General features: G+C 33.2%; 1 protein-coding gene, 1 non-coding gene and 1 pseudogene across 2 annotated transcripts; 2 read left to right on the forward strand and 1 right to left on the reverse strand.

Annotated features, from left to right (window-relative positions):
* The first annotated feature begins 4545 nt into the window (after nucleotides 1–4545).
* Nucleotides 4546–25367, forward strand: LOC137397132 (galactose-3-O-sulfotransferase 3-like). Its single transcript, XM_068083419.1, has 7 exons — nucleotides 4546–4660; nucleotides 10109–10316; nucleotides 12379–12488; nucleotides 14047–14193; nucleotides 16522–16697; nucleotides 20628–20734; nucleotides 25205–25367. The coding sequence occupies exons 1-7, from the start codon at nucleotides 4639–4641 to the stop codon at nucleotides 25365–25367; spliced, it is 933 nt and encodes a 310-aa protein (XP_067939520.1). The 5' UTR covers nucleotides 4546–4638.
* LOC137397832 (U2 spliceosomal RNA) lies at nucleotides 7179–7370 on the forward strand. The gene has a single exon (XR_010978880.1). It is a non-coding gene; the product is annotated as a U2 spliceosomal RNA (small nuclear RNA).
* On the reverse strand, nucleotides 14604–14784 carry LOC137397834 (U2 spliceosomal RNA; annotated as a pseudogene).
* Nucleotides 25368–26888: the final 1521 nt, after the last annotated feature.

Raw genomic sequence — 26888 nt, forward strand, 5'->3', positions numbered from 1 at the left:
GTGTGTAGTGGTTTGGCTGTATTTAACTTTGCTTCCACTAGCTGCATGTTTTTACTGCAGTTTTTTTGTGAAATGCATTTTAAAATGTATGCGTGAATGTCACAGCGTTTTTCATTTATTTTTCGATTTTATTGTCAAAAGCGCTGAGTCATCCAATCTTTCTTATGACCTCTCTTTACCAATTTATCCCATGAAAGCTTTTCCATATTGGGAGTCACCTGCCTCTAGTAGTCGCAACTATGTATAAATTTATGCTGTATTAGCTGCTACAACAAATATTGACAGTTGGATATCAGCTTACCTGTTGAAACCTTTAATAGTTATTTGTAGAGCAAGGAGAGCTTTGCGTTCATTGATTTTTCACTGTGTAGTTAAAAATATGGTGATGCAAAGTATTGGCTTGATTGGCTTCGACTATACATTTCATTTAGTTCGAAAATTTTGAATCTAAGATAACTAAATATCTACAATTGTCTTAAGGTAAGTGTTCAATTTTTTAGCTAAATATTTACAATTTAGTAACTAGAAATGTACTAGAAGTAGAATTCTTTAATTAGGTTATATTTGTTGTCAAGAAGAACCAATATCATATCATGCAAATTTAAAAATTAATCATTGTATTTCTTAATGAAACACAAAAACAAATGTTGTCAAGCTCTAGCATTGAGTATAGTTTTGGAAAATGTTTGTAGATTGTGACAAACTCATAGCCTCATCTTACATGCCCTGTATAGTTACATAAACTTTTTAATTCAAAAACTATTGAAATATTTGTGCCTCGGTGTATGAAGCATACTAAATTCCGTCCATCTAGCTGGGAGCAGTTGTAGTGTAGTGGTTATCACTACTGATTATTGCGCAAGAAGGAAGTGGTTCAAACCCCAGCGCAGGATAGTGCAAAATGTGTCTGTTCCTAAAGCGCTTCATTATAAACCGGCAAAAGTTGCTCTATCTCAGAGCAGTAACAACACACTCATATCTCATACCTTAGTAATTATATAATAATTTGTGTATACTATTCCGTTAAACTGCAGCAATTACTGTTTTAATATTAACTTATATATAAGTTATATATAAGATATATATACATATAATAAGTATAAATCTTATATATTTAATATAATATCTTATATTTTATATATAAGATATACTTATATATAAAATATAACAATATATTTTAACTTTGTACATATATACATATGTACAAAGTTCTCAAATATCTCAAAGTCTGTGTGTATATTGGTCATGTGTGTAGTTTCAGTTATAGCTATTAAAATCTTGGAAAAAGGAATCCGTATCTCAGAAGATTTGATCTCGGATCCTCCGGTTCGCGAGTCTGAAGCCAGTGGGACAGTGGAAAGTCAGTGCTTCAAGTCATTCATATCACCATTCATATGAAATTTGGGTCTCCTTACTTCACTAACATAATATTTTAATTTATTTATATATTAGTATTTATAATTTATATCTAATAATATATTAATTTAATTAGCATTATATATCAAACCCATAGTAGATCCTCCTCCCAATGTATGCAATATGTTGATTGTGACTAATTTGTCTGCCCACTCGGTCTCAAGTTTGAGCAGCAATCACATCTTGCACTTGTGTTGTAATTGCATCAATGCCAACTCAATGCTTGATACAGTGATGGGTTTTCGTGAAAAGGTGCTGTGGATACATGTATAGTAAAACCAAAAAGTTCCTACTGCATGTAGCATTGCAAAATGCATGCTAGCAGCTCTCTCACTGCATCTAGCGTTAGGCAATATTACTACTAACGCAATACTGCAATATGCACTACTATAATAATGCAGTAGGCAATACTGCACTAATACTACTTTAGGAAATAGCTGTACTGCATGTATAATGCATACTGAACAGTAGTAAAAGCTGGAAATGCAATTGCTTTAGTGCACGGCTGTGAAATGTTTACCACTGCACTGCTGCTGCAACTACATAGATATCCAGGCAAGTATTAAATGCAATTGCAATGCATTTAATATCTGGGCATTGGTGAGATCTTATCAATGGTTTTTTATTGTTTTCCAAAGCTAGTTTTTCTTCATAAGCAAGCTCATTCATCTGAAAAAGTTTAAAAAGGGAAAAATGAACAATTCAGAATCCAAAAACAGCCCTACAATGTTATTACTTTGGTAATTTGTCAAAAACACCTGCAACATTTTCTTCATAAACAAATCTCATTTGCTTGACTCTGTTTTATGAAAAAGTTAAAATAGGAAAAAGTGAACAATCAATAATTCCTGCAATTCTCTGCAAATATTGCTAATTTCTTCAAAAGAGTCTGAACCCTTTAAACAAATTACATGATAATCCAGAATTTTAGGCTGTATCCCTGTCCACGAAAAGGAATCTTATGGTGTAATAACTGCAACATCATAGAATATATTGGAATAAAGGCAAACAAAGCATTTGTGAAACAAAACATTTTATAATACTAAAAGATAACGATGTATTTTACATTCATAGTGTACCTGCTCAGCCTGTCAAAAACAGATTATCGCTGGCACATGCCAGGATCATTCCATCAAATGCTTTTATCTCACATGTCATGCTGAATGGCCCGTCTGCAAGCATTTTGCTTTGTGGACAAAAACAGAAATGATAATAGCATCGCCTCTCGGAAAAAACCTTTCAAATACTCCTATAAATATTCTTGTCAAAAATTTCTTTTTAGTTCTAATAAAATAAATATTTTATTAAAGTATATTTATCTTAATTTATATTTATTTCAGAAAAAATAACCTATCAGCAGTTGGCACACTTGGCTTGTTAGCTTCTTTAAAAATTGTTCACTCAAAGTCTTTTGAGTTTAACCTAATATTTAAGAAACAAAAAAATTCAAAATTATTCCACCAATTGGAATATTTATTTTAACAAATTTATTTCAATTGATTAATAACCATTTTAAATGTTTTAATGTTGATTAATGTTTAAAGTTGTAGAAATTAAAATATATAGTTAGATAAAAACATTATTATCATCAGTCAATGCTGATGAGAGCAAATTAGACTATGAGACAGAAAATAATAGAAAATAGGAAATAGTAAAATTAAATTGTGTGTACTGGAAAAAAACTCTTTTTGCATAACTCTGTTCTTTAATGTAAATTGGCAAGGTGTTGATGCCTGGTATCAGGTGCAGTGGTTCTTTGTTGAAGTAGAATAAAATAAAGACTAGGTCATTATGTGCTATTATAGCATTCCTACTTTGTAGGATTTGGCTGCTGCCTGATCTAATTTGTACATATTCTTTAAAGCCAACTCATCAAACGCTATTAAATTAGTGTGAGCGCAGATGCATAAATATCTGCAGGACATATTATATAAAAGAAAAAATGAAAAAGATTTGTCCGACACTGTCACGTCACCCGGCCAGATGGCTGTCTTTGCTGACTTACATCGCTATCATGCTTTACTGCTTGGTTCAGCTTCATCAAAGAACAGCAGCATATAAGGTGGGTACAAAAATATGTTTTATTTGACAAGGAAATGCTCATGATGTAACCATAGGGTTTGGGTAAACTTTCGCAAAGTAAGTTTTATAACTAAAACGCTAAAATTTCTCTGTAATGCGTCAAACTTTAAAAACTTTTTAAAACATTGAGTTTAAAGTTTTATCACTTTACCAATATATTTCTCAGCCTTCCCAATACCATAGCCATCTTTTGCTTAAATGAGAAACTTGCGAATCAGATACAAAAGCAAAGAACCTTCTGTAAAGGCAACAAGTTTTGAACAATTGAATAAAGCTGCAATATTCCAAAGGACAATAAGGCTAAAAAGCTTTCAAAAAAGTTTGAAAATTTAGTTGATTGAATGTAGTGTAACAAAGTTTTAAAATGAGAGCTAATATCCTGATTTAAAGTTGCAGCAAATTTAGATTCGTCTCCTTTGAGTTGCCTAGATTTTATATTTATAATGTACACTTATATCTAAAGTATATATCTTATATCTATATATGTAAATCTCATTCATCAAGTACACATACTGTAGATATTAGAAATATGAAAGCAACTTGAAATGTATAGGCATACATGTACTGTTACCATATAGTATACTAGTACCAGTACTACTAGTACTAGTAGTAGTAGGAGTACTGGTACTAGTAGTACTAGTACTACTAGGTACTAGTACTACTACTAGTACTAGTACTACTAGTACTGGTACTAGCAGTACTAGTACTAGTAGTACTTGTAGTACTAGTACTAGTACTATGCTTGCCCAACTGTTATTACTAGCCTAGTGCTATTGCCATTGCTCACCCTTGTAATATCATTACATTCAACTTTGTGTAGTAGGAGCACATCACTACTTACTATAGAGTGCTAGTGATTCAAAAAGCCTAGTCATCATATTAAACAACATCTTCTATCTCAACCTCTCTTCACGTTATTGAAGATTCGCTCTTCTGTAGTTGGCTTCTGAAAGAGAGTACACAACTCCAACAATAAATGAAGTGTCAAAAAGAAACTCATCGGTCAAGAGTCATTCTCAATCATATCAACTCAATCCTCAACAAAGACAAGAACATTTTGTTTATGTGAAGATTGAGAAAACTGGAAGTTCCACTTTCTCAAATATCTTTTCCTCTTTCGGATTTCGACATGGTCTCAATATGATGATGTCAACAAACAAAGGTGAGCAGATTGTCTAATCAATTTCTTTTAAAAACAAAGAGAAATGTCTCAACCAGAACAACACGAAGACGCATAACTTAGGCTTAATTTTAATTATTTTATTACAACCTGTTAGTCACCATGAAACCTATTGTTGTACCTTGCTCAGTTTCAAGATCATCTTATTGGTTGAGTGGTTACATCGAGCATGATCCTTAAATTTACTTGCCCCTGACAAAACTTGGAGTGAAGAAAAAAAAATTGGAGAAAAGAAAGGAGAGAGAAGAAAGGGAAGAGGGAGAAGAAAAAAGGAAAATAGGGTTTGATGGAGTGGGGCAGTTGGAGAGATATTGATAGATAGGACTCTCCTCCACCCTACTTGGTGTAGAACAGAGAGCAGCCATAGCCTAGTTGCAAACATTAGGTTAGGGTTCCACAGCCAATAAAGGCAGTTGATGGTAATGAGAATGAAATCCAAACTTGGCATGTCTCCAGTTTTAGTAGTTGCTATCCTGCTGGACTTGGACATGTCCAGCATATAGCTATTGTTTGTGTAACAATGAACAAACAATAGCCATCGTTACACAGCAGCTGCTTGTGTAACGACGCTCTTAAAAACACGCACAGCCGCTGCTTGCAGTAAGTTAAGTGGAAATCATATTTGATCTTTGAGGAATTTACTCAGACACGAAGTAAAGGATTTTCAGCAGCAGCAGCTGCCTTTCTGTACTCGCTCATCTCACACCCAAATCAGATAGCTTCTTCTCCTTACCCCTTAAATCCTTCACCTCAATCTACTCAACTAAATGCGCTTCATTGTTCCTAACCCAAAGCTTATCATCGTGGTACACCAAAACCTCTCTCCTGATTGGTCTCGACGGTCATTTTGGAACCATCGAGTTTTTTACGCCATCAAGCCGTTAGCACATGCGCTCATTCACGTAAAAGCCGCCATATTTGTTGAAAATGATTGTTTTTCTCTTATTTAATAGTATTTTTTGCTGTTGTTTTGATTCTATAACAAAAAAATCGCAAACAAAAGCATCGTTTTCAAAAGTTCATTGCAGAAGCCTCGATTTTTTAACGATAAAAGCTGTCTATAAAGATGGCCAACAACGATAGAATGACGTCACAAAAAATGAAGGATTATTGACTCGCGTTTCCTGTTTCTTCAATCTGTTTCTCAAAAGGTGGATGTTAATTTTTGCTATAATAAGAGTCTTGCCCATCTGTCGAAAGCAAATCTAAAGGCGTTACAAAAAAATAATACACAGCATGGGAATTGAACCTAACTATTACACTTCCCAGCCCAGCGCACAACCAACTGCACCATTGGACTACGACTACTACCATGGAATAATTGTAGAGATACTTATTACATAAAATGATCTCTCATGGTGCGCAAAGCTGCCAGATAATAATCCATTCCTCTGTTCACAGCAAAGGTTAGATGTTCGAAAAAGATTACTTCGTATGTAACGGACTTCGCCACCAAACACGCTACCATCTGCATCGATCATTCGACTTCCGTGTTCTAGAATTATTATGTGTAAACTTGTTTTCTATACCTTATTACCACATCTGATGATCTCTTACAGCCTGATCTCTATTAAATATACTATAGTCCTTCCTATGATAAGAGCCATGTCTGTCGAAAGCTGAAGTCCAATGTTAGCAATAACTTTTACATCGTATGAGATTTGAACTCTCGAATTCAAACAGAATACACCAACACTTTAGCACCTGCACCAATCAATCATCTTGTTACATTTTGGAATGCTTGTGCAGTTAGTTATTACACCTGACAATCTTCTATTTCTTCAGTTAAGGTACTAATTATCATATTATAACTACTGAACTAACTTGACTGCCTAGGGACTAGGTAAAATATTATAATAACGAGACAAATTATAAAAATAAGCAATAAAACAGCTAAACATTCTTTAAAAAGTTCAACATTGAAGATTAAATCTTAATTGAATTTCAAATATTTGTATTTAGCTCTCTTCATTACCATTTTTTATGTATGATAAGATCAAAAAATTGACATCCTAAAGATAATTTGATGTCATTTTATATTGATGAATTCAAAATTATTCACATCGGGCATCGCATGTAAGATCTTAATGTTTGTGTGGATAGCCCGAGATCGGATGTTTGAGTCCGCACAACAACGGGAAGTAATGTCCAACCCTGAAGCTTAATTGCTTAACAAAGAACCACATTCAGCTGCTACAACTACTGATATGAAACAGCTGAACCGTAGCACACGCTTTGTCAATACTGGTTGATTAATCATCCCCGCGTTCAGTCGTAGATTCCCACCCACCTTAATGCTTACTCATGTCTGCTTAATATGGTACCTTGTCATGCTTTCTCTTCTGGAACATTCCGTGGGTTGTTTCCCCATAACACATATTTTACAGCTTACAGCATAGTACTTACTATTTCACTGGTTGTGTAGATGGTTAACAAGACCCACACTGCTTCTGTAAATGACCTTGAGTAATGACTCAAAGGTCAAGCCGAGACTTTGGTTATCGCTTCTCGGCCTATTGGCTAAGATCAAAGTGTAGTATCTGTTCTAATCAGTTTAATATCTGATTCGTGGCACATTGTGTCACTACGATATTAATCTGATTTTTGGAACTAGACGAAGCGCAGAAGCTTGCTTCGGCTTTGTCACGGGTTGTCCTGGTATTGCAGTACCTCCAGGTACGGCCCACCTCCCTTTCTGGGGAGAAAACTCAATAAATAAAAATCTTCAATGGTCTCTTTTGAATTCCAGAAATTGGCTGGTTTCTAAATGCTTACAACATCCATTCTTTCGCAATTTTAAACTATTGATTGAAACAGGGTTATCGCTGTAAGATCGGGGTCGTAAGTCGGTCGAAGCGGGTGCTTCTTAATTATTTTCTGTCATGCTGCCCACACCAATTTAAAAGAATTAGAAGAATTCTTATAAATTAACCTACACAGAACTTTAGTGAATTTCATTAGAGAGTGTTGGTATTTTCTTATTATTTGTGATTATTTTCGATGTTTGAGTTGATCTGACTGCCAGGATGTTTCGAAATTAAAATTGCTAAAACTTGAAAGTGTAATTATGATGTCTATAGCTGCAAAGAGATGGACAGAATAGAGTCACCTCGTGCTGCAACTGGAACGCAACATTCCACTATCAACTATTGCGACAACAACAACTAATGAAATCACGTCGCACGTATTTTTCTTCTGAACGTCTGAACTGCATGCAAGTTTTGTCAATTTTAATCTTGAAATATCCTGGCAGCCAGATCACCTCAAACATAAAAAACAGTAGCAAATGCTAAAAAATATCCATACCTTTCGATAAAAGCTACTAAACGTTTGTGTGATTTAATATTTATGATTTTTGAAAAGAATCTTATCAAAAATGCAATTGCATCAAACTAACAGCAGTGCTTTGGAAGCCAACTCAAAAAAACTAAAATATGTTGCGGAACACAGCAATTCTTGAGAATCAAAATTCAAAAGATTTGTATTTGTCTTCCTTGAAAATTGAATTTTGAGTTCTTTCTCAATCTTATGACAATATATATATTTACCAGGTGTTGTGTTATATAAACTACTTTAGAGTTTGAGCTAATACATGTACATGTATATGGTATAGTGCCCAACTCTTTTCTATATATTCATGTATCTAACACTCATTTTTGTTTGACAAATCATTATAGCTACTCTCCAAGATTTTAGTTGCTAAAACCTTTCAGTGTTTTAATTTAATTTCCAGTTTTTTAATTTATGCCCACTAAATGACTCATATTTATGGAGTCTTTAATATCTGCCAAATCAGCCGTATCGGCAGGCTTCTGCTAATAAAACACGCATCTGATGGCTTTATCGTATACAAGAAAACCCCAATTTTAGAAGTGGAGAATCGGTAGTAGAGTCAGTCAAAGGTTGAGATGTGTTACATATACAATTATACGGTTGTACCCTATTTGTTTTATATCATTAATAAAATAACTTGTGCAAGTGTACAGTTGAATAGATGAAGTCAAGCAATGTTGCCTTCAATCTATATCTATAAAATCAAGTGTTTGTATGTCGTTCGTATGTCCTGCTGATAGCGTTTGTTTAAAATATGCATGCTTACAGTCCTGTGCTTCGTGAGAGATCAAGACGTGTAACAATTGTGTGCACATTTATTCTCTAACACGGCAGGTTGACTCCATGGTTTAGTGGTAGGGTGTTTAGCTTTACATCCTTGTGTCCAGATGAATGGGTTCAATACCTGGAAAGTGCAATCTTTTTTCCTAACGCTCTTGATTAGCTTCAGGCAGGCGCGTCCTTTATTACAGTAAAGATTAAAACATTAGCTTAAGTTCCTATAGCTTAATTTAGTCAAATTCATCGTTTAAAAAATTTAGCCAGAGGCAACTACATACCTGTCACTGTTTATAAGCTATTTTAAGTCTTGAGCAAATGTGTAGCATAAAAACTACAAATTTTTTTCGATAATCTATTTAAACTAAGCCTTGAGCTTTCAAATATTTAAATTATGAAATGGCCGGACACTCAGAGATATAAAAAATAGCTGGATTTAAAATTTATAATGGTAAATGTTGTATATGTTGATTAAAAATATTTTTTCTATGCAAAAACATTTTGTATTAGCTGTGCAACGCTGAGCATTCCCTAGTACGAATATGGAAACAAGCACCAGTACTCTTTTACTATAATATTTATTATCAGATTTTTCAATAACAAACTTTTAAGACTTGTTGTCACCTGTCGCTTCAGTACTTCTTAGTGTTGAAGCAAATCATTTTACCACCAACACTCTTAGACTCAGTGTGGGGACAACTATGCAAGTTTAGTTTCACTAAAGTTTGCATTACAGTGCTGCGTCTTTCCCTAATTGTGTTGAACTGTAAGAGTTACAGCAAATACAGCAGAGGCTTTTCTATAACATAAACTTTAATTAACGTAAAGAATTTATGTAAAGTTTTTGTTTCGTATTATGTAAAAAGTTCCATATAACGTAAAACATTAAGTCAGTGCAAATTCTCAAAGTAGATTATAATAATTAGAGTCCCATAGCTAGCCTTAAATGCATTGTTTTCTCTCTTGCTGTATTTGCAAGAGAAAACTCTCACAAGCTAACAGTAGTTGAAGGTAATGACAATTGGAAAATGAAAATTTGTTATGAGGAAACCTCTAAGAAAAGAGTTGTCCTCTCAATGAAAAGAAAAACCTGAAAAGAACTGTATACAGTGCGACAGTAATTATTTTTGCAGTTGAAAAATTAATTTGATTAATTAACGCAAAACCTTTTTTTAAATTAGTTTTTATACTACAATTAACTTCTCATTTTTAATTAAAAAAATTATTTGTACAATCAAGTCAAGACAATTCCTGATGCTGCATATCATATTATTAAATGTCATAATTTTGTGGAACGTTTATTTGTTATGTTATATATAGGCAGTCTGGTGAACACAAGAGAAATGTCTCCTGGGAAAAGTTGGAGAATTGGCCCTGACAGCGAGCATCCAAATCTAATGGAGCAGCATGCTAGATATAGCCATAGGTTCTACCAGAAACACTTTCCAAATAACACTGTTTACATCACGTCTATAAGAGATCCTGTAAAGTGGTTCATCTCCTTCGTTGACTTCATGAAAGCCTACCGGTATGTTTGTTTAGTGTGACAAGTAAATAACCTATTTTACACAGTAAATTGATTTTGGGGTGATAAGTTACTCCTGAATACACATAACATTTACAGTGTTCTAAGGCTCTCGGCTTTCAGGCTTTCAGAGATTTCCATTTGCCATACTTTAGAAAAATTATTAACATTGGAGTCGTTCCCATTTTGGACCGATGTGAGATAACTCTTTATTTCATAAGAACGTTTTCTCAGTGATGGCAAACTTCAAACCTTATTTTATTGTTTGTATTATAGATTGAGCCATTGTGGTGTAATCATAGCCATTAAAAGAATTTAGGCTACGACTACTAAATTTTAGGAAAAAAGGAGCTACATATGTAAAATACTTTTTGCTAGACTCCTTAAAAAAGCACAAATTTCTAGCTGTCTATTATACTAATGCTGAACAAAAATGTCAAAATTCTGCAAGCACGGGACTTTTATGAATGATTTCTTAAGCAAATGTAAACCTTTATATCTAGACAATATTTTCAAATATTGCAAACTTGAAGTGAAAAGATACAACCACATACAGTATTTCTTTTTAATGATAGCAGCAAAATAAAATCATTTGAAATGTTTATGACTAAACATATTAATAGCTATAGGCACAAAAAGCTTACAGGATCTACAACTAGAATGTTCAAAAGATTTTAAGAATGTTGCTATATATTATTGTAAAACATTTATTATTATTATTATTGCTATTACTATTAATGTTGTTATTATTATTACTATCTTTATCATGATTATTGTTATTATTATTGTATTTTTCAACGGTTAATAGTTTTCAGGACCTATTAGCTTTATTCATCTTTGTTGCAAACCAATTAGGTTTCAGTTTTAATACGTTTAGGCTTAGTGAAAACTTACCAACATTTTATTTTAAAAACTTGCATTTAATTTTGTATTTTTCAAAATCAAGAAAAATTTTGCTACATTTTGTGAAACTATCTAAAATACTCTACGAACAGCCCTTCGGTAAAGTTTTTAGTAAGTATTTTATGGCTCAACCTTGTTATACTTTTCTTAAAATAATCTATAAGTTTTTTCATGATTTAATCTTGATTTATTTTGTTAATATCGCTACATCTATGAAGACAGCACTTTTATGGTACTTTTATTAATACCCAGGCTAGCACAGTTCTAACAGAGCAGGATCATTAAACCCCCCCATATGATAGCCGTCGCCTATCTTTGGGGGGCTGTATATCATTGCTTCTATGCAATAATTTTTATTATTAATTCAACATACTCAGGATTTTTATTTTGTTTTTCTCAGTTAGTATTAATTGTATCATTACTGAATCATCTCTTATTGTAATCGTAGCAAAACAGACTCAATTTAGCTATTATTTGCTAACTATTTCACTTTTACATATAATTCTTTTCATAGCCATTTTATTGTTTTTAATTTATTTGACCTGCACGAAGCATTTTTCTCATGATATGAAGTTTAAAAGTTAGAATCACAAATGTTGTTATATGTTAGATACAAATAAATTTTCTGTCCAAAGACTTTCTGATTTTCCGGGCAACGCCGGGTTGTACAGTTAGTATAATGTAAAATCCCTATAGTGTAAATGTTCCAGTAATGAAATATTTACATTGTACAAGTGTCTACTGTATTTTGCTAATGGTGCTACATCTATGAAAACAGCACATCTATGGGATGCTGCAATAATATTAAGAAATTGATTCATAAGATCCTTCTTAAAATACATGTAGATGATTAGCTCTATGAAACATATTGATTAGCTCCATTAAATAAATTGATTATCTCTATGAAATAGGCTGATTAGTTTCATCAAATAAGCTAAATAGTTTCATGAAATGGACTTCTTAGCTCTATTAAATAAACTGATTAACTCTATGAAGTAGGCTGGTTAGTTCTACCAAATAGGCTGAAAAGCTCTATGAAATAGCCTAATTAGCTCTATGAATTATACAAGTTAGCTCTATGAAATTGGCTGATCAGTTTTACATAACAAAACTCTGCATAGTTAGTTGCAACTATTACTATTACTATTGCTATCTACTACAGGGGTGTCAACCCTCGACAGGTGCTTGAAGAAGATGTGCTGTTTTATATGGAAAGAGACCACATAACTGGCATGCAAAGACAAGTGCACAACAACTTTCTCCAATGGCTGGGTGAGTTTATGAAGTAGTAACAAGGTAAGGTATAGTAGTATAGTGATAACATGTACTTTTATAACATTGAATAAAAAGTATTTTAACATACAACAATATATGGCTTGCTGTCTGTCGGAAATCGACAATGACTTGCATCTTAGCGATGCATGCTTGGATCGAACAGTATGGTAGAGAAGAGGTGACCCAGTTATCAGTATCTACTAAAGGTGAAACGAGACATCTTGAGTATCTCGTCTCAATCTCGTCTCGACCTAACAATTGCAAAACTCGAGACATGAAATAGAACTAAAGCGCCCGCGCACGGCTGTTAAAACGTAACTGCAGTCTTCTCGCGGTAACAACAACTCCATATATAAAGTAAGACCTGTTCAATAGATGGTAAAATTATGCATGTACAAAGCAATACGTTTATAATAATTGTTATCAATCAAGCTCAAAATTCTTAAAAATGTATAACTTCGCTATTTTAGAGCAGTTTGTGTCACTTTTGTTTACAAAAAATACATGCATATTGCTATTAAAATGTTGTATTTAAAATGTTTACACTAGAAAAAAATTCAATTTAAAAAGAGGTTTATCAATCTCATATATCAAGTGCGCTCATCCTTGCGTAGTGAAATCATCACCAAATGTTCATTATTTTACTGTCTCGTATCTCAAGTCTAGAATTTTTACGAGACAGTGTCTCAAGTCTCGTCTCGAACTTAAAAAACCTTTCTCGCTCCACCTCTAGTATCTACCACTTCTGGAACTGTCAGATTAACCTTACAGAGATACCTTTGCAACACGTGCAACACGTGGATATTTATGTTGTCAGTGTGGTATACAGGCCTCCAAGTTATGGTCTAGATCCAAAAAACCCAACAATTTAGGGTTGAAAGTTTGCTGAGAGCTTTTTGTCAGATTGACAAAGCAGGACTCAAACCACCAACTCCATGGTTGACAATCAATGAAGCTGCTGCTAGACCACCCTGACACCAATATATAATATCAGTCAGGTTAAACTTGATGACATCGAGTTACACCATGATTTGTTACACCTGTGAATACATTCCATCTCTTTGCATGCATAGTTTATGTATGATAACATATTTTATGAAAGTCTTTTAAATTATATTTGAATAGATCTTATTCTGTTACGCTTAACTGTCTCGCCTTGAATTTTACAATATTTATATTATGTTGTACTTGTGTTGATATCTTATTTAATAATGTGTTATTTTGTGATTATATTATAAAGAGATGAAAATCAAGGCTTAGGATATATGTATCCTAATGTGAAGTGACTGATATGGTTACATCACATGGCTATATTCATCCTTCAATGTCATATAAAGCTTGACATGACTAGGCAGGTGGTCTTTGGTAAGACTAGGTAGCCTGAGATAGTAATAGCCTGAAGCGGCTAAATATAGAATGATATGACCAAATATAGTCTAAACGACAGGTTGTTTTGGAATATAATGGTAATTGGTTATTGAGTACAAGTGAAAGATATTGTTAAGAAGGTAATTGGAAGGATTGGTGTCATAGCAACCGTTATGCTCCATTGCAGGCTTTGATGTCTACAAAAGTTCTATAAGAAAGGAGGTAGATGAATATATACACTTCATAGACAGTCACTTCCTGCTGGTCATGATAACAGAATATTTTGATGAATCCCTAGTTCTACTGAAACGGCTCATGAACTGGTCAATGGCTGGTAGGTTACTGCTAACCTTTCTTCCTGTTGTATTAAATGGTCAATTTTCTTCTAGTGGGTACTAATTGATGAATTTCTTCTGTTGGTATTGCTACGTTTTGCTGGGATTAAAGGGCAATTTCCTTTTTTATTTGATGATAAGAATAAAATTATTGATTTATCTTTCCTTTAGTGAAAAATATGAAATTAATTTTATAATAATTCTTTTAACAACTGATAAAAATATAAACAAAAAATTAAAAAACCCCTAAAACAGACACATTTTTTGACCGCTATTTTTTTAGCAGATGATGAATAAATAACCAGCATGAATATTATTGGTTAAAGACTTGGTAGACAGTACATCTTGGAGCAGGACTCCTTGCCAACCATGCTGCTCAAAAATATCTCAATACTAGCAAATCTGACTCAAGCCATGGACCGTATCTGGACGTACTGCAATACTAGGACAACCCGTGACAAAGCCGAAGCAAGCTTTTGCGCATCGTCTAGTTCCAAAAATCAGATTAATATCGTAGTGACACAATGTGTCACGAATCAGATATTAAACTGATTAGAACAGATACTCCTGTTGTTATATAGATATAAAATTAAAATGTTTTCAAAGATAGGATGAAAAGTTGAAAATGCCAACAGATTGCGAAGAAGGATACAGGCTATAATATCATAGCGTGTCAATTGCAAGCAATAGATATCAACTGGTAGAAATATTTCTCGGTTTCTCCATGCATATTTATTAAGAGATCTTTAACAAGCTAGAAGTCAGTTAACAGATTTATTGCATCCAAAAGGTTTAATATCGCTCCACTGGAAAAAGAGGGCAAAATATAAGTGACATTCACTTCGCCCGAATAAAAGCTAAATTTATCTTTCTAAAAATCTGACAAGCCATTTGAAAAATACACAGCCAGCCTCTGTTTGAACGCCGCTTCCAATTGACCGCCACTGCAGAAGGGTTGATAAATAGAGCACCATGGCATTCAATTAGAGGTTTTACAGTAATTGATGCATCATTGGGAAGTCCCAAAGCCTTTATACATGAAAATTGCTCGCTCTTTGTTTGCTAGAGCTCTCCACAGAGTTGAACTGTCAAATCAGTCAGTTTAAAATTTCATCATTAATAAACACAAGTTTTTCAATCTAAGCAAGACTCGTCTCCTCTCTACATAGATCAATATTTATTTGCGCTATTTAAAATAATAATGGCATATGCATAGCTTGTGATCTTTATTGTGATTACATAAGTGACGGCCGAAATAGATTTTTCTGCCAGTTGCAGATCATTTGCCAAAACTTAATCAATTTTCTAAAAAGAATTCGTTAAATGTTGACTTGCAACAAAATTCACATTACAGTTATTTGATATAAAACGATTCATCATGTCTTACTCTGTTGTGTTAAAGGTGCAAAATATGTGGACAGGTGATTAGAAGCTCTTAAAAGCTCAAAAATGAACAGAAAATCGCAGCCACATGAGACCGCCGTAGTTTGGATTCTCTTTCCAAAACGGCACAAATGTGATGTAGTTGTGAGAGATGGTTTCTTTTTACACTTTCATGCAACCTTATTCGTCGAAATATTCTCACAAATATACTTCACGCATTCAATAAAACTATGTCTATTGTTCTTACGCGTCTGTTTTATCGTCATCGTAATGCTGTCACTTTTAGTAGTGATATCCTATAACTGACCGTAAAAGTTCGTTTAATTCTTTAGCCTTAGTTTGAAGGAGTATATATCATTGTCTGATAATCATGACGAGCCTGTGTGTCACTTGTGATAATTGAAAAGTGCTGCAGAAATTATTTGCGAAGTATTACGTCACATGATCAGATTACGACTTGCCGATTAGACCAAACCAAAACAAAACTGTAAAGTAGAGAGCATCTACATTTGATATGGGGTCTTCCGTAAAACCCGAAGTGTTTGTCATAAACTAGTGCTACGATAAGTTATATATTGAGCTTTTTATTGGCCTTTCAATTCATGTGAGAACATCACGTGACAAGACAATAACCAAATTTCATGGCTACGTCATCGAAATAGAGAGATTCTAATCTACAGTCGCTTTTCGTTTTTAGCTTTTAAGAGCTTTTAATCACATTTGCACATCTTTGGCACCTACAACACAACAGAGTAAGACATGGTGAATCGTTTGATACCAAATAACTGCAATGTGAATTTTATTGCAAGTCAACCTTTAAACAAACCTGGATAGGTGTGAAAAGAACAAACAGAAATCAGCAATGATGTAGTTTATATTCTGCTATAGCATCTAGTATTCCAAATTTGTTGTTCTGTTGTGCATCTGTTAATCCAAATTTTTAGATATATTCTACACTTATGCAAATGAGGCAGTGAAAAAGAGCGGGACGGTGCTAACCAGTGATGAAAAAAGGAAACTATTAGATAAAGACCACAATCTAGGTGACTGGCTGCTTTACCAGCATTTTAACAAATCCTTCTGGGAGAAAATAAGCAAACAGGAAGAATTTCATGAAGAGGTTAGAGTTATCTTTTCTCTGTATCCTTACTAATTAAACTTCAATAATATAAGTAACTAGAGCAATAAACATTAGAATATATTGATTGATTTAAATTATTATATCATTATTTAACTGAAAGTATAGGACATAATGGCGGGTTAACACCAAAACAGAGCCTACTCTACCATGTACTAACAGCATCATTATTCTCTACTCTGACCCAGTAATGGGGCACAGAGGCAGTCAATGAAGGCAGTGAAAGAGCAGTCAGCAAGGAATGGCTGCTAAAACTTAAGATTTACTAAAGGTCAAGGTGAGGCGTAGAAGAGTGCCTACTTTTTCTAGCCACTGCAGCTGCTTGCCAACTTTTCAAAGTTTAAATAAAGATATTCCTGGGAACATTGAATTTTTTGATTGAGCTCATATATATTGATTACATATTATATTATTATTTATAATATATATATCTAATATTATAACTAACTAAAGTGCTAGAATAGGTTAAGGTTACTTATCTTCTTTCCAGACTGGTGTTTTTCTTTGGGGTCATGACCAGGGGTTGTCCTGTTGCTAGTCTCGAACTGTCGGACAGTCGTTTTTGCTTTATATTTGTATTTTTTGTTATTTCTTAAGCTTCATCTTTAAACTATGTGTATTGAAACATCAGACATACAGACGCACAGACAGACAGACACACAGACACACAGACGCACAGACGCACAGTCAGACAGACGCACAGACGCACAGACGCACACGCCCACACGCACATTAACAAGTTTATTCTCGAAATAATACTTGATAAATAATATTTGCTGTAGTAATTATTAATAAGTTTCTGTTAAGTTTATTCTCGATGTCTCCCTTTACTCTACAGCAAACTTACAGCGTTGATCACTTATTGTTGACAGAGTGAGCAGAGATAACTTCAGCAGTCCTCAATGATAGATCATATCACAGCTCAGATATTTTATATTCACAGGAAATTCCACAGCAAGCTAAATACCCTAGGACACTTATGTATTCGCGGCATCTAACTTTCGCGTTTTCGCGGTGTCATCCTATCGTTTTAAAAAAGGATCCTATTATTTAAAAAAGGAAATAGAACAGATCCATCTAATTACCGGCCCATTTCCATTCTTCCTGCTTTATCAAAAATTTTAGAGAAATGTTTGTCTTTGCAAATACGGGATTTTTTAGAAACCAATAACATCTTGTCGCCTAAACAATTTGGTTTTAGAAAAGGTAAAAGCACCACTACAGCAATAAACAGTCTAATGGAATTTTTATATACTAATTTAGATCAAAGTAATATAACTCAGGGCGTAATTTTGGATTTTTCAAAGGCATTCGATACGATTAATCACAAAATTTTAATTGACAAACTTTTTTACTACAATTTTAGTGTAAAGTCTTCCTCTCTTATTCAAAGTTATCTCCAAAATAGATTTCAATTTACCAAAACAGATACTGATTGTTCGCAAATGAGGGCAATTACGATTGGTGTCCCACAAGGATCAATTTTAGGACCCCTCTTATTTTTAATTTTTATAAATGACTTAGTAAATGCTGCACCTGCTTTGGATTGTATTTTATTCGCAGATGACACCAATATATTTTCAACAGATAATTCTAAACTCCAAGAGGAATTAAATATTATTAATGAATGGTGCCTATCAAACAGACTCATTTTAAACAACAGTAAAACATTTCAAGTAGTTTTCAAAAATCCGTCTAAAAACACTCAAAATTATAATCTAAGCCTTTCTTTAAACAATTCTCAACTACAAATCAAAGATTCGACTCAATTTTTAGGTATCACGCTAGACAACAACTTGACTTTTAAAAAACACATCCAAAGTCTCATCAAAAAACTTAATTACATATTACTAATATTTCGTTTCATTCGCCCCTACCTAGACAAATCAACCATGATCAATTTGTACTACAGTTTTTTCTATTCTCTTTTAATTTATGGAATCGAGTTTTGGGGCCACGGCAACAAAACTGATTTAAACAAACTTTTAATCATGCAAAAAAAGGCAATCAGAATAATACTCAATTTTAAACCAAATCAAACAGTTTCCAAAAATTTTAAAATTTTAAAAATAATGCCAATTGAAATTTTATTCCAGTATCGCCTGCTAATGTTTTTAACAAATTCTTTCCCCATGGAAGAGTTGCAAGATCTTATGATAGATCATTGTCAAGATACCCGTTTAAAAAGTAAAAATCAATTAAAGTTGAAAAAGTGTTTGTCTTCTAAGGGACAGAGATCGATATTTTTAGTGCAATGAAATTATATAATAAATTTTTGAGTGATTGTGCGGGCTCTGCTCCGGGTCAGCTGAAGGCGAAGTTGGTAGAGCGCCTGTGGGCGTCCTGGGACTGTCCTTCCTGACTCTGGTGCTCCGGAGTGTGCGCTTATCGCTGATTCTGTTTCTTTTCCTACTGCTTGCTGGGGCTGCCTTGACTCTAGCCTCTGGCTATCTGGCATGTCCTATTGCTACTCTGTGTATTTTTTTACTCATATTGTCATGTTATTATTACGCAATAAAAATCAAATCAAATCAAAATCAAATCGTGAAAGTTTCATGTGCAAAACTAAACTATCATAACAAACGAGCGAAAAAGCGAAACTAAATAGCTTTGTTCATTGATACTGTAGAATGGAATTTTATGACGACATTTATTTTAACGTTTTTAACGACCACTATAGCAACGTTAAAATATACACCAACAAAATAATTTGACTGTCAAAATTTATTACATTATTATTTTGCAATTAATTATGATTATTTTCCCATTAAGAATGATTTATAATGATAGGAATTTGATGTCAATGCACACGCATCAGTAGCGTTATCGTTTGTTGGGGACATCAATCAATGCAGTGAGCACCGTGTGTTGAAAGAAAATAAGACACACTGACACTCACAGTACTACACAAGCAGCATGGCTCTGGAAAGGTTTGGATTCACCACTGACACCTCTTCAATAACTTGTAATTTTTTGAGATTTGTTTTGTTTTAAGTGATGTGACTGACGAGACGTTTTTAAATTAAAATAGGCAAAACTTGACCGCAGTTAAAATGCTCAGAAAAAAGACATATTTTTCTTTTGAGCGTTTTAACAAAGATCAATTTTGCGGATTTTATTTTAAGTTCATTCGGAGGCTTTTACGCTTTTGATGGGACATGGCCAAGCGGGTGTTTGATAAAACTTAATCTTTAGCAAACCTTTATAAAAGTTGTTAACAAAAATATTTTGCCTCTGGTGATGATAATAATGATGCCTAAAAACTACTAAAAGTTGATGTTTGTCTTTATGGCTTGGAATGAAGTGATATTCTACAGCGATAAAAACCGTGTCCATGGCCGTTGGGCAAATAACTTCTCGAATAAATGATGTTGAGGTCGAGTTATCTGAAGCAATTTATCATTGCGTTGGAACTGACCAAACAAAGCCGTTTGAGTTAACCTTGTGTTTGAGATGAAATGTTACATTTTATCTGAGGGCGAGTTATCCGAGTTGGACTGTATTTACCGTAAAAAAATTCCCAAAAAGTTGGGGCGGCTCAGCCGGCCAGCCGCCCCAGTGAAAACGGGCTTGTTGATAGTCCAAGAAACAAATGGCAGCAAGCGATCAAATTGCATTATCGACCTTGCCCACACCATTCTACCTGCGGTTCACAATTACAAACTAGTCGCAAATTGAAATTTTTTTTATCGGTGAACTGAACCTGAGGAATCTAATTACGTTTGTTCCACTGCATTTATTTTCACATCACTATATTTTCGCACTCATCAGAGCTGCGAAATTCAGTTGCTGCAAAATTTTACTCTGTGAGCTACTCACGAAACTAAATACTAGCGAAATTTAAGAGTCCTAGGGTATTCAGTGTTTAGTTGTAATCTACCTTATATCAACGAATGTTCTGGAATATTCTAGGTTGCTGTGTTTAAGAAGTTGCAGGTGAAAGTTCATGACTTTTGCTTCAGCGAAGAGTTGAAGGAAAATAAAGATATAAAGTTAGAGATAGTCACACAGTGGGAGAGGTCATTTGAGATTAGAGGTACGTTTATGGCAATATTTATAGATATTATACAGAACTAGAGGTAAATTAAGGCAATATTTGTGGATATTATAGAGAATTAGCAGTACGCTTGATGGCTGAGAGATCATTTAAGATTGGAGATAAGTTTATGGCAATATTTATAGATATTATAAAGAACTAGAGGCAGTATTTGTAGGGTACGTCTGATGGCTGAGAGGTCATTTGAGACTGGAGGTAAGTTTATGGCAATATTTATAGATATTATAGAAACCTAGAGGTAAGTTAAGGCAATATTTGTTGATATTATAGAGAATTAGAGGTAAGTTTATGGCAATATTTATAGATATTATAAAGAACTAGAGGCAGTATTTGTAGGGTACGCCTGATGGCTGAGAATTATAGAGAATTAGCGGTACATTTATAGAAAATATAGCGTTGAATCTCCTTGGTGTATAGGACACACCCAAGGCACAGTATTTGTAAATTTATCTTGTCAAAGTAAAACGAAATTTATACCCTTAGCAAGTTGCCTTATATTTTGGTGCATTATTTACAATTTTATTAATAAGAAACTGATATATAATAATTACCAAAGGTTATATGACTCTATATAAACATCTCTGTATCGATAGAAGACAGGCCTAAACTGCCTAACCCATTTAGCTGTGAGAGGGCTTAAAAACAAAACTTTAGGTCTGTGGAAAAAACTCAATAGAAAGTATGTACTTTATTAGCTTAAAAATTTATTGAGGGTCTTATAACCTTGTAAGAAACCAAGAGAACATTAAAATTGGAGTTATGTACTCATTAACCATAACCCGAAGTTGACATAATTTGTAGATCAATATTTTTTCATATCCTTTCTCGTAAACTCATTCTATGTAAATCTCATAGCTTGTCTTTCGTTTGTCTTTAGTTTTCTGTTGTGGATACGTCCAGCTATAACAATTCATATCTAGCAATTAAAAATGCCCACTATACTAAAATTGAACTCACCACGATTGCAATTGCAAATATGCAACCACGTGCACCTAACCACAATGCTTAGCCAATCGTATCACGTTTAGCTTGTCTACGGTATCCTTATTGCGATTAAAGCTAAATATGTACATTTTAATATTAATTAACAAGAATTCTGTTGAATAAGAAAGTCTGATGCCTCATTTTTATGTTTGTATCGACTAGATATGTTTTTAATTTCTTTTTAAATTAAAAGCGTATCTAGACGTTTAAATTTAAAATTTTAATTTAAGTTAAGAATTTTTCAAATAGTATTTTAAAAATACTACTTTTAGAATAGTATCATCTATTGAATACAATGAGCTTCTGCTGCAACAGTAAACTTTTTTATACACACACTTCCATGCAGTCATTAATTATTTGTTCTCTAAATTTATTTAAATTGCGCAAAAACACTTTTCTCACGCCATTGAGTTTAAAGTTAGAATGGTCAATATTGTATATGTTAAGTACAAATAAATTTTCTGTGCAAAGCCTTGTTGATTACCCAGGAAATGACGGGCATTCACCTTGTTATAATCTAAAAGTTACAAGAATATAATGAAAATCACATAGATAAACAGAACTTGATAAAAGAGCATGTTGTTATCTATGCTTGCTAAAAATGCTAGTTACTGTTACTACATGGAATGTGTGGTACCCGCCACTGAGTGTGTCATGCAAGAGAAAGCTTTCTGTAATACTCTTTGTTTGTGTCGTCTACCAGATGCATGTACAAAGCACTGCAATGATTTTGTACATAACCACATTACCTCATTTCTACGATGAAAGTGCTTTGTAATTCCTACACATAGAGGGAGGCTAGAGGGTTGCCGTAGGAGGTTTTCTTTCCCATTAACTACCCTTTACGATTTCAGAAAATATATGAGAGTTGCTGTCTTGGTTGGTTTTACGATAAGCAAGTTGGGTAGATTCCATTGATAATAAAAAAGCGCATGAATGGGCGATACATGCAAGAACAATAGCCTGAGATCCTGAAAGCTAATTTAATGTTTTTAGATTATGATAACTAAGAAGTTTACTTTACTACAAACTCTTTTGGTAATTGATTAGATTTATTTACAGGGAGTAATAATAGATAATTACCTAGCCAGCCTCTTCTAGCTGAAATCAGCAGGTAGAGGATAACTCCAAATTTATGATTAAGGGATGAACTAAAAGAATGCTTATTGCCCTTATACGTGGCAGTTACATGTTTTCAGCTCATTTCAACTTATGTGATATAAACAAATTGCATACAACATCTAATAACTATTTTGAAAGTATCATCGCTTGCTGCTTTAAAGGTTGACTTGCAACAGAATTCACATTACAGTTATTTGATATCAAACGACTCACCATGTCTTACTCTGCTGTGTTGTAGGTGCAAAATATGTGGAAATGTGATCACAAGCTCTTAAAAGCTCAAAAACGAACAGTTAATCGCGGCCATCACGAGACCCCGTAGATTAGAATCTTTTTCCAAAACGGCTCAAATGGGACATAGTTGTACAATATGGCTTATGTTTACACTTTCACACAACCTTTCATTCGTCGAAATATTTTCACAAATATAATTCACGGATTCAATAAAACCATGTCTATTGTTCTTACGCATCTATTTCATCGTCATAGTAATGCTGTCACTTTCAGCAGTGATATCTTATAACCTACCGTGAAAATTCGTTTAATTATTTAACCTTAGCTCGGAGGAGTACATATCATTGTCTGATAAACATGATGAGTCTGTTGGTCACCTGTGATAACCAAAAAGTGCTGCAAAAATTATTCGTGAAGTATGGGTCACATGATCAGAATACGACCAGATGATTAGACAATGCCAAAACAAAACTGTAAAGTAGCGAGCATCTGTATTTGATATGGGGTCTTCGGTAAAACCAGAAGTGTTTGTCATAAACTATTGCTACGACACGTTTTATATTGAGCTTTTTATTGGCCTTACAATTTACGTGAGAACATCACGTGACAAAACAATAACCAAATGTAATGACTACGTCAGAGAAATAAACTGATTCCGATCTACGGCGGTTTCGTGAGGGCGGCGATTGACTGTTCGTTTTTGAGTATTTAAGAGCTTGTAATCACATTTCCACATATTTTGCACCTACAACACAGCAGAGTAAGACATGGTGAATCTTTTGATATCAAATAACTGTAATGTGAATTCTGTTGCAAGTCAACCTTTAACAATCTTTCACTTAATATCCGTTGTCTTAGCAGAGAAAGATATTTCAAACACTATTTTTCAAACCATTTATTCGATTTTAGTTGCTAATTGTTGCCTTTTTTTCATTTTTTGTTGTATTCTTGCTGTATGGCATAATTGGAAAACATTTTCATTTTAAATAAACAATTGCCAATAAAGATATATAAATATTTTACCTAACCTGTCCTGTGATGGATAGTTTATAGTTGTTTGGTCGTGCATTTCTCTTGAAGATGAGTTTGCACAAAATATTAGTAAGTTTTATTAATGAGTATCGATGTTTTTCGACCATTTGTGATTGTTTTTGTTGTGCGAGGTGATGACTGCCGGAATGTTTCAAAATTAAAATCGACAAAATTTGATCACGGTTGAAAGACTCAGAAGAAAAATATGTACAAAATCAAATCAGTAGTTGATAGTTGATATCGGATAGAATAGAGACACGTTACTGCGTTACGTGTCTCTATTCTGTCAATATCTTTGCTACTATAGATGTGATAATCGCGCTTTTGGTTCATCTGAGTGTTTTAACAATAATCAAGTTTGGTCAATTTTAATCTTGAAGCATCCTGGCAGTCAGATCAGCTCAAGCATCAAATACTTTCTTAAATGATAGAAAATACCAATACTTTCTGATAAAATCTACTAAAGTCTTGTGTAAGTTCATTTTTTAGAATTCAAGAACTCCTTAGGCGATTTAAGAATAGCTCATTTGCTTGCCTGAGTCCGATTCAATACTGTCACACAGTTTTTAAAGATTCTTGTCAAGCCATTAATTGATTAGTTGTTGAGGCACAAAATTTCCTTGTAGCAAACATAATTGAAAAGCTGGTCTCTTAAATTCCAAGTCAGTTGATGAACACATTGATACATAAATCAAATCAATTAATCAATCTGAATCTATTAATTATTTCAAATTAATTACTCAATTAACCTGATAATAATCAGTTCACTAATTAACTATTATAAGGTTAATCAACTGTTATCAGGTTAATCAACTATTATCAGGTTAATAAACTATTATCAGGTTAATTAACAATTATCAGGTTAATAAATTATTATCAGGTTAATAAACTATTATCAGGTTAATCAACTATTACCAGGTTGATAAACTATTACCAGGTTAATAAACTATTATCAGGTAATTAAACTATATTAACTATAACCCTCTTCTCCATCCAGTTGCTAAACTAGTCACAAGTAAATATATATTAGACAACGTCAACAGTTTCCAGATGTATACAGAAACACTGTACAATGGCTATTTGTAGATACTGACTGCCTTGCGATCAGAGTACGGAATGGAAAAGCTGAAGAATTCTCAAAAGCATTAGACCGATATTGTCCGTTTCGGTATCAAGCAAAACAAGGTCGCAGGAAAGGTCAACGATGGAAGTCCAAACATTAATGACAGCAACTAAGTGCTCATAAACATTGTATTGTCTGGTACTAGACACTGTATGTTGTTACTCAGGTGTTCTAATTGTGCATAGAAAGGGAAATAAAAGGAAATATATTATTTGGATATTATTCAGGTAATAAAATATCTACATTCAGATCTATCAAATCAGCTGTGGTTGGTTTTAACAATGTGTTGAGGTTTGAATCAGCCTAGAAACAAAAGGCATTAGTTATTTGGGAGATTTATTACCTTTAACAGGACAAATTATCAGAATAATCATCTATCATCATCAAGTGAATTGACCAATATCAGGCTAAAGACCTATTACTAATTACTTGCATGTATTATTATGATCAGGATAACTCTCTATTATCCAGATATACCAAAAGAACAAGCTGTGAACCATATTTAATCTATCACGTATTGACTATTAAATGAAATGTTGCATTTATTTTCAACACATACCAACTTCAGAGTTTGGTTATGTTAAAAGTAAGACTTCACTTGGTATTTATTTCAACTTTGCTTAAGTTATAATAATCAGGTTAGACAACTATTAACAAGAATATTAAAAAATTGGCATGATATAGTTATAGAGACCTTAACAACTAAGATAAACGCATTCCTTGTAAATCACAGATTTTTCGATTCTACGATAGCGTGAAGTTTACTGCTAAATTATTCTTCCCTCATAAAACACATTTTATACATTTTTATAAGCAATAAACATTTAATTTGTACATAAATATTTTAGAATTAGGATTTTAGAATTTTGACTCTTAAAAATAATTGAATTTTCATTTAGATTAAAAAAGATAAAAATAAACATTTTTCCATACATTTATTATAGTCATTGACTTTTCATACACTTTCTAAGAATGACCCAAATACACGTAGATCATTGAACTCTATTCTCATTACCAGTTTCAACTACGTAAATCTTTTGTTGACTTCGCTGCCAGAATGCTGCTGGTCTGTTCATACATTTGACCACGTTAAATCTGTTTCTAGATGAATGTGGTAGATCTCACCCCTCACCTTGGTAGGCCATATACATTGTATAACGGTAGACCTCACATTACAATAGCACCCTTCTTTTTCAAAAAACTCATTGAAGGATAGATCTTAGATTTAACAGTGGTTTTTAACATTGTTGGATATATATCTATATATATATGTATATATATATATGTATATATATATATGTATATATATATATATATGTATATATATATATATATACATGTTTATATATATATATATATATATATATATATATATATATATATATATATATATATATATATATATATATATATATATATATATATATATAGCAATGTTATGAACCACTGTATATATATATAATTCTACCAGTTTTTTTATGCATTTTCACAGAACACTTCTCTATTGAAAAGTACAAATGATTGTTTTCACATTCAAGACATAAGTATATATTTTACAGGTGCACAAACGAAACTGGGTATTAAGATCACTATGTTCAAAGAACAAAACCGATACAATATA

The sequence above is a fragment of the Watersipora subatra genome, chromosome 5, assembly GCF_963576615.1.
Source record: "Watersipora subatra chromosome 5, tzWatSuba1.1, whole genome shotgun sequence".
NCBI lineage: Eukaryota > Metazoa > Bryozoa > Gymnolaemata > Cheilostomatida > Watersiporidae > Watersipora > Watersipora subatra.